The 9,295-nt window shown below is 36.2% G+C and overlaps 1 protein-coding gene and 1 long non-coding RNA gene across 14 annotated transcripts in view; one reads left to right on the forward strand and one right to left on the reverse strand.

The window, feature by feature from the left end:
• Positions 1-9,295, reverse strand: part of LOC144978202 (monocarboxylate transporter 12-like) — a 40,468-nt gene that overhangs the window by 26,036 nt on the left and 5,137 nt on the right. For 7 of the 12 annotated variants that reach the window (XM_078923968.1, XM_078923975.1, XM_078923970.1 and 4 more), the window contains one exon: positions 6,326-6,385. The exons of the other annotated variants lie outside the window; for them this stretch is intronic. In XM_078923968.1, coding sequence (XP_078780094.1) covers positions 6,326-6,385 — 60 coding nt within the window. The remainder of the gene's footprint in view (positions 1-6,325; positions 6,386-9,295) is intronic. 12 annotated transcript variants of the gene reach the window in all.
• Positions 5,574-9,295, forward strand: part of LOC144978204 (uncharacterized) — a 4,036-nt gene continuing 314 nt past the window's right edge. Inside the window, exons 1-2 of one of the 2 annotated variants that reach the window (XR_013646484.1) lie at positions 5,574-5,747; positions 6,714-9,295. The exon at positions 6,714-9,295 is cut by the window's right edge and continues 314 nt beyond it. This is a non-coding gene — a long non-coding RNA (uncharacterized LOC144978204). The other variant, XR_013646485.1, reaches the window with a different exon arrangement.

The raw sequence follows: 9,295 nt of genomic DNA on the forward strand, positions 1-9,295 counted from the left end.
GCTCGACAGGTTAAAACCTAAATTTTCATATCTAAGGTTAGCATCTGATCTCCCTGCCATGGCTCAATATAGAGTCGCCCAACTGGCTGGTCGAGTGTTGAGTTGAGTCACCTCTTCTCCTTCCCTAATTCTCTAAAATTCCCGCATCTTTTCTATTCTAAAGTTTCTATAACATATGCTAATACACCCGTGTGCTGGTATTGCATAAAATGATAGCAGAATTTGTACTACATACACAGCTAACAACAGCTATAACAAATCAATGAATCGTGACCATAAAATATGGCAACACACCCTTGTATACATAAAGCATATCAAAAGTTGAGCTATGTAGTAATCATTGTGGACAACATTTAGTTCAAATCTTATCTTATTAATCATCACAAAGAATTATATTTAGATATTTAGTTTTATAGCATTTAAAACATTCCACCTGAACTAAGGGTAGCTAGAATGTTTATACATTCCACCTTTACTAAGGTAAGCGAAGGCCAACCTTCTTAAATCTTAGATCGATCGACATTTGAAGGACGACTTTTCTGGTCAACTTTTACATGTCTTTGACAGGTAAAATGCGTAAGGACTGGAGCAAGTCGACTAAAAAGTAAATAAGGAACGATGTCAAAATATAGGTTCTGATCTCTGATATTATGTGAAACCATGCGGCTATGTGGTCTAGTGGTATGACACTCGCTTTCGGATCGGAAGGTCGTGAGTTCGAGCCTCGCGTTCGGCGCATAGTTGAGTCCTTGGAGAAGGCTCTTTACTCACATTCTCTCACCGTACTCATGTGTAAAACAAGTACCTGGCCGTTAACAGCGTTGTCTTTGTCCAAACAAAAATTTGTAATATCGCCTAACAGGCGTCATGTCCCGTTCTAAATGTTACGTGTTTCTGTTGGCCAGGGACCCCTTGTAAAGCGCTTTGAGCGCGTTTAGTGGATATTGCGCTATATAAAAGCTCAAGTTTAAAGTTTAAGTTAAAAACCAATCCGCCAGAGGACTGGATACATACATTGTGCAACTGATCAAAGTGGTTTCAATGTGATGACATCTCATTTTCTAGCCTAAATAAATGCAGGTGATCAATAAGGATCATTCATCCTCGCTCTTTTGTGTCCAACAATCATTTTTTAATGAGCTTTTATATAGAGCAATATCCACTAAATGTGCTCAAAGCGCTTTACAAGGGGTCACCAGGGGTCAACAGCAACATTTAACATGTAGGACGGGACATGACGCCTGTTAGGCGATATTACAATTTTTCGGACAAAGACAAAGTTGTTAACGGCCAGGTTCTCATTTTACATCTGAGTACATCTTAGAGAATGTGAGTAAAGAGCCTTTCCAAGGACTCAACTATGCGCCGAGCGCGAGGCTCGAACCCAGGACCTTCCGATTCGAAAGCGAGTGTCATACCACTAGACCACATAGCCGCAACCATAGGAATCTGCCTATATATCCTGCTACTAAATTAGTTGTGACACCTTTTGCTTCAATATGAAACCTAATCACTGTTTAAGCATTGTCCGGAGGACTGGTTACACACTTCCGGGGAGTTTTGAACTGGAAGAGGTATGACGTGAGACGTCTGCTATAAGATGTAAGACCTGAAAATGGTTCACAATTCAAACGTCCTCTTGAATTACAAACTCGTATTCGACCATCTCATTTCACTTGCGAATCAGTAGACAAACATTTAAACAGGTGAATTATCTGCCATAAACCGCTGATAATCTTAGCTGACATAATGTGTTATCACGGTTCATTAAGGACAGTTCCGGACACAACATTGACATAACCTGTCCACAGGAATGTGAATAACACATGTGAAATTTGCCAATTTCAGCATTAGTCAGCCATTTAATTTTATACTGGCACAGAGTTAAACTCAAACCGTTACAGAAACACAGACAGACAAACTAAATCCTTTTTTTAGCTTGGGCGACCGAAGAGTTTCTGGAATTACAGAATTTATGAAGGACAACAGACAAATTAAAGAAGCTGATATACAGAGAAGTGGTAAGACCTGGAATGAGATTTAAAAAAGTTGGCTCAGGATAGAGAAGGATGGAAACTGTTTGTCTGTGGCCTATACCCTGACCCAGGGTGAAAAAGGCAATGATGATGATGACAGAGTAAGAAATGCCAGAAACACAATTTATAACTATGCTCATTTTTGTTTATATTGGTTGCTTCTGTGACAAAAGTTAAATTTGATTTAATGTAACAATTATTGCTATTTCATTCAAATGTCATTGGTAATAATGTTTCACTTTGGTTTGTGGACAAAATAGGCTTTTTCATGATATGTATATTATTGTCATCACATCAAAGCACCTTCTACTTACTTTTAAATGTAAGAACTGGACAATAATACCATGGTTTAACTCTCTCCTTACTATCTATTTTCAAAATTTTACCCGAAACTTCATACTCATCCAACACAAAAACAGATTTTTCAAACAGATCAGCGACGAGTATATTTTATTTTTAGTTCAGAAAAATGAGCTCTGCATCACAGTGTCGAGATTTTATGACTATAACTATAACAAAACGAAATCAGAATAACAAAATTGTTGGCTGCATCGTAACGAATGTGACGATTTTCCTATGGGTGGTTAGGAGAAAAAATCAATGGCATGATGAATTTGTCAAACATCTCACAAAGTGGAGAGAGATTTAATGGTTGCCAGCACTTCAAGTTTTTGATGTGACGCAGAAATAAGAAGGTTGTTGTTGTGTAGCTTGGACCATAGCTTCTTTCAGTGCAATATTTTCACTGAACATGGTATTTCGAGCCATTTTCAAAATCATTTTTGTGTAAAATACTCAAAAATATCCCACAAGGGCAGATACGACACTTCATGAGATTACTAACAAATTATTTCAACTCTTTGTGAAATCTAAATGATACTAACAAATTGAAAGATTATTCACACATTTTGATAATGTTTTCAGTTTCCTTCAGTTTGATACCCAATTTGCATATTTGAATTTTTATTAAATTGTAGGCTCCAGATCCTATGAAAGAAATCATCTCTCTTTATTTTATTTTTTTTGCAAGGGGACACAATTCAAGTTTTTCAAATGGCCATAACTCTCTTAATTGACACTTATTTTGACGGTAACATGTGAATTTTTATAGTAAATATGTTTTGTTATTTGAAAAATATAGTGGCATAAACTCCCAAAGGGGGGAGGGGGTCCCAGTGGCCTAAGCACTACTACAAGTCTCAGACCAGGAAAAACGGGTAGCAGACCTGCCTACTACCACAAAAAAGTCGTAAAATTACGAAATTTTGGCTCCAATTTCAAAACTTCGTGAGCATCTCTAAGTCATTAAACGTTATTAAAAATGATAGTTGATGCCAGAGTACATAATAATTCTAAGGATGTTGAAGTGTTATTTAACCCTCTCCTTACCATCCATAGGAAAATCGTCACATTCGTTACGATGCAACCAACATTTTTCTCATTCTGATATCCTTTGTACATCACAAATTATAAAGAAAATACTTTGTTATAGCGACAAAAAAATAGACACTGGACAATATTATGTATGGATTGTATTGTTTCTTTTTTGTTTATGTTGTTTGGGTGTGATGTTTTTGGGGGAAATCTGAAAATGGCTAGTAATGAAAGAGTGAATCATTGTGAGGATAAATTGTAGATTTATAAAGCGACTTCTATTTTCATCTCCTAAGAATTACGAAATTTTCAATTTTCAATTAGGCAGGCCTGGGTATCTAAAAAAAGGAGTGTTCAGGCAATACGCTCCATGTATCTGGTACATTCCTTACTCCGGCCCCTTTGTTAGTGTTAGACACTCGTAGCATATGTAAAGATAAGAGACCAACCCAAAAAAAAAGGAACCAAAAAATTCAATCTTTTCTCACTCACATTAATTACTGATTGTGTTGAAAACTCTAACAAAAGGTTTCTCTTTCTTCAAATTTAATGGCGGCTTTGTGGCTCTTGTATTCGCACGTTAGATCCCTGGTTCAAGTCCCGCTCTGAGCGGCGCAAGTTGGGTCATTGGAAAAGCTCTTTATTCACATCCTCTTGCTGCACTCAATTCTAAATGAGTACATGGTCGGTAACAGAGTTGTCTCTGTCGAAAAAAAAATTGGTTCGTCCTATTTGCTAAGTGTTGCCGTAGGCTTGGGATCCCTTGTAAGCACTTTGAGCACATTTATCGGATACTGCTCTATACAACATCTACAATAATATAAGGCAACATTTTGAGGTACAAGAGCAAGTCAACCACATTCGCATAGATCTAACTTGAATATAACATGATTTATTGGCTCGTGAATCGTAAATAATACAAAACGGATACCAGTGTAAGCCAAGTGATATTGTGGTAAGTCCTCGTTGTATAAAATAAATAAAGAGATAAAATAAATAAAGAGATATAAAAAATAAAAAATGAATTTATATAGCGCCTAAACATCCACACTAATCGTGCTCTGATGCGCTTTACATAATAGAACCTGGGGGGTAAAATCAGGACACGTCATAACAAGCATGAATACAGAAACAAAATCTAAGCTTTATCTATTTCATTTTTAAAAATAAGCCTTAAGGAACAACTCAGTCTTCAGATATTTCCTGAAAGATGATAAGCTTTCACAGGACTTTGTCCCAGGACTGAGCGTGTTCCATAGGCGTGAGGCAATGGAAAAGTAAAAAAGGCTTTTTTACCAAAAGCGGATCTTGAGGTGGTAACATTTAGGAGTTGGGACTGAGATGATCGTTTCGAGTGGGTTCATATTTTGAAATTAGTTCATGCAAATATGCAGGTGCCAATCCATCCAAAATGTGACAAAATAACTTGAATATTATCTTGAATTTCACACGAAGCCAATTCAATTTATGAAGAACGGGTGTTATAGAATATAACCTTTAATATGACCTCTTTTTTATTTTGTTAATTTCATAAGTCTCGGCGATTTATTTTGAATTTTGATGCAGTTGATCAATTCATTTCTTTGACAGCCCGTGAGAAGGGCAATACAATAATATAATCTGCTTGTAATAAAAGATTTAACAAGCATCTTTGTAATATCCCTATCATTATAATATCTAATTCTTCCAATGCTTCTAATGTGATAGTTACAATTTTGACAATTTTTTAAAAAATCTTCCATCGATAACCCTTGATCTAAATACACCCCAAGATTCTTTACACAAGAACTAGGTTTAATAGTATCTATCATTAGCCACTAGTATCTCATTTGTAGATATTTTTGAGAATTGATACCTTTTACCAAAAATTATCATTTTTGTCTTGTCATCATTACATTTAAGTTTGTTTAGTTTAATCCAGTCCTTTATGTTAGGAATGTAATTTTCTATAATATACTTTGATGACAGCTCTGAATCATTATTGAGTTTTGTATACAGCTGAGTGTCATCAGCACAAAAATGACAATCAATGGGAATGGTGCCGAGGATAAGAATAATAATAATAAAGTTTATTTGTATAGCGCCCAATAGGATTCCACAGTCTGACGTCACGTCCGCCTAGCAACGAATCGGCTGGCTCTAAACAAAAAAATCCGTGCTTGGTCCAGGCAAGGAATAATTGGAAAATCGCTCAAAAAACAATTTTTATCTTAAATATGGTCCAGTATTTTGTACCAGATTGTCTACACCAGTCAGAGAGTCACTCCTGCAAGTTTTACAGATTTCCAAATGGACAGGCAGACAAAAATTGAAGAAAAAGTGGACCACTTTAGTCAGGTAAGCACGCACGCCTCGTCGAACATTTGATAGAGTTCGTAGTCCAGATCTAGGTCAAGTTCTAGCTTACGTAGACCTATATTTTATGATTAAAGTGTACAATTGCACGAAATTATAAATAAAAATACATTCCAAACTAGGTTTTTATTGAAGTTGAAGCAAAAATGATATCTCAATCGTTTTGATGTTAAGGCTGATAAACTGAATGAGAGTTAAGTTCTACTGATAAGTGATAATTTTTTTAAAAGGAGAACAAGAAGAAAGAGAATAAAATATTTGTTAAAATCTTACTTTAAACTCGATACCTTTATGGCAAAATGAAAATAAATAAATAAAATAACGCAACCTCTCCCCCCCCCCTCCCCTCACGCAGATCTCTCTCTCTCTCTCTCTCTCTCTCTCTCTCTCTCTCTCTCTCTCTCTCTCTCTCTCTCACACACACACACACAAACACACATACTTTCCTCTTTTTTTTGGAAAGTTTCTCTGATTCTCTGCCATGCCTCCCCTCCCCGACAGCCGAGGTGGCAACTCTGTGTGAACAAAGCAAGATGGCGGCAGGGACCTCTCTCCTTTACCTGTGCCCGATTGTTGACACTCCAAAGTTTCCATCACCGCACTGTCCAGTACAGTACTGACTGAAATAAAGAGAAAACGCAAGTCTTGCCACACTCAACCCCAAGATCAACTTTTACTGTGTAAATTTAAGAATTCTTATTTTTATATATACCTAGTCAAAATCATCAAAAGAAGTAATGAGGAAGTGCGACATTTTGCTGAATGTGCGATTTCATAAAAGACAGGCGAGAGACCCACCAGTAACCTAGTCTCTTGCACACCTTTGATTTATCATGCATTGACCTGGTGTCAAACAAGATAGTCTAAAACAAAGTACTTATCAAATTAAATAATATACCCAATATGCCCAACAGAATTATTGTTTTTTTTTTAATCTTTTCATTTCAGGTGAAAGGACAAAAGATCCAACATCATCATCAAGAGTGTGTTCTTGTCACTTCAGAGATGGTGACAAAGCCAACCTCCCTGAATTGTTTGACAGAAATAAAAATAAATTGTTTCCATCAGAGCCAGAAAGAAAGAAAAGAAAAGTGACACAAGGAATTCCCACCCCATCTCAATTGGCACCAACATCAAGAAGTCCACCACCACCACCACCACCACTACCACCACCACCACCACCACCACCACCACCATCATCATCATCATCATCACCATCATCATCATCATCATCATCATCATCATCATCAGCTCAACTCTCTTCATCATCATCACAAAGTCCCACCTTTAAAAAAACCAGATTCCTCATCATCATTATTTTCCTCCTCATCATCATCCTCATTATCTTCTCCCTCATCATCATCTCAACTCTCGTCACCATCATCACAGGATTCCATCTTTTAAAAAAAAAACAGATTGTAGAACAAGTGAGGATATTTTAAATAGAACAACAAATTTAATTCAAGAACAAAAAATTACAGACAAAAATAAGGAAATAGCTAGCTTTAAAAAACCCAACTAAGTTAGATTCAACGCACTTACACTGTTTCAAGCCTTACAGAAAAAGTTCTTCGAATGGAGACAGGTGTACATTCTTTTAAAATATTTAATATTATTGTTCAATATGTTGAGTGCTTTAGAGGTAACATTATTTATTATAGTAGATGGGAAGTTCAGGAAGAGACAGTTGCATTAAAAGACCAAATTTTCATTATTACACTTATGAAACTTAGACAGAACTACGCTAACCTTCATATTTCACAATTGTTTAGCGTTAGTGAAAGTACTATAACAAATATTATACAAACTTTTATTCATGTTTTACATAAGCCATACGCTTCTCTTTGAAAATGTTATGAAGGTTACATGCCCTTCTAGACATAAAAATAAACTATCAGCTCCATCATCATTTTTAAGATTTCCAAATTGCAGAATGATCATTGATTGTACAGATGACCAAATTGCTATTCCTAAAGAAATGGATAAACAACGGTTAACTTATTCTTCTTATAGGTCCATGAATTCTGTTAAAGCTCTTGTTGGTCTAAGTCCAAATGGTGTGATAAATTTTATTTCTAAACATGATCCAGGGTCTGTCTCGGATAAGGTCATTGTACAAAATTGTGGATTACTAAAACTTTTAATTTTAAGCCCTGGAGAATTAATTTTAGCAGATAAAGGTAATAAAGGTAAAACCCCATCCTGATTCAAGATATTTTACCTCAAGGAGTAACTGTAAATATCCCTCCCTTTTTACATAATAAATTTACTGAAAATGAGATTTTATTAACAAAAGAAATTGCTTCATGTAGAATTCATGTTGAGAGTGAGAGGGCTAATGAAAGACTGAAAAATGTTAACATCCTCTCATATATTCCAACCATGTTAAGAGAAACATCTGATATTATTTTTCAATTTGTTGCAGCACTTGTCAATCCCCAGTCTCCTCTTATTAAGGAGATTGCATTTTGTTAGCTTTGCCATTTATTTTGTACAACACACATATTTTGTTCATCATCATCAAATCACCATTCAAAATAATGGTTTTGTAGGTCCATACATGATTTTACATGATAAACATGACAAATTATGGCATTGTTGTATCAATGTATGTTCAATGTCATTAACATTGTTAAATAAAACCACACAAATTAGTTTTGGACTGAATCAACCCAAGGCATCATCAAGATAGATCTGTGGAAGTAAAAGAATAAAAGATTCAAATTTAGAGCTGCGACCATGCTCAATAGGCAAAAAACAAACAAACTAATAAAACGTCTGTTGTGGTCTTGTGGTATGACACTCGCTTTCAGATCAGAAGGTCCTGGGTTTGGGCCTCGCTCGGCACATAGTTGAGTCCTTGGAGAAGGCTCTTTACTCACAATCTCTCACCGTACTCAGGTGTCAAATGAGTACCTGGCGTTGTCTCTGTCCGAAAAAATTGTAATATCGCCCAACAGGCATCATGTCCCGTCTTACATGTTAAATGTTGCTGTTGGCCAGGGACCCCTTGTAAAGCACTTTGAGCACATTTAGTGGATATTACGCTGTATAAAAACTCAATTAAAAAAACAAATTAAGTGATTCTTTCATTCATCTTGCTTTGTTGATAAGGGGGAAACCCGAAACGTCCATTTTATCTGTTTTCGTATATTAAATTGAAGTTCACATTCAATTTCACAATGTTATTGATTTCTTCGAGTTTCAAGCAGCAACATTTACATTACACCTTAACCCAATAGGAAGTTTAGTTTACAGTGACTAACACTGGTCTAAATAAATCCTTTATTCATCCCATAGAGGAAATTTATCTCTAGGGTCTATTCCCAGGGAAGACTGGAATAACCACGGTGCAGCGCCGCAAATTGAGCTAGGGCGAGGTGACTTGCTCAAGGCCACACAGCGCAGCGGCGGGTGAACGAACTCGGTACCTTTCGGGTACGAAGCAAAAACCGTACCGCTGATCCACGCTGCCCCACATGAAGTATGATAAAATGTCTAGCGTGATTGGTGATTATGATGCTCATATG

The sequence above is a fragment of the Berghia stephanieae genome, chromosome 8, assembly GCF_034508935.2.
Source record: "Berghia stephanieae isolate SIO BIC M18660-M18661 chromosome 8, UCSD_Bste_1.3, whole genome shotgun sequence".
NCBI lineage: Eukaryota > Metazoa > Mollusca > Gastropoda > Nudibranchia > Aeolidiidae > Berghia > Berghia stephanieae.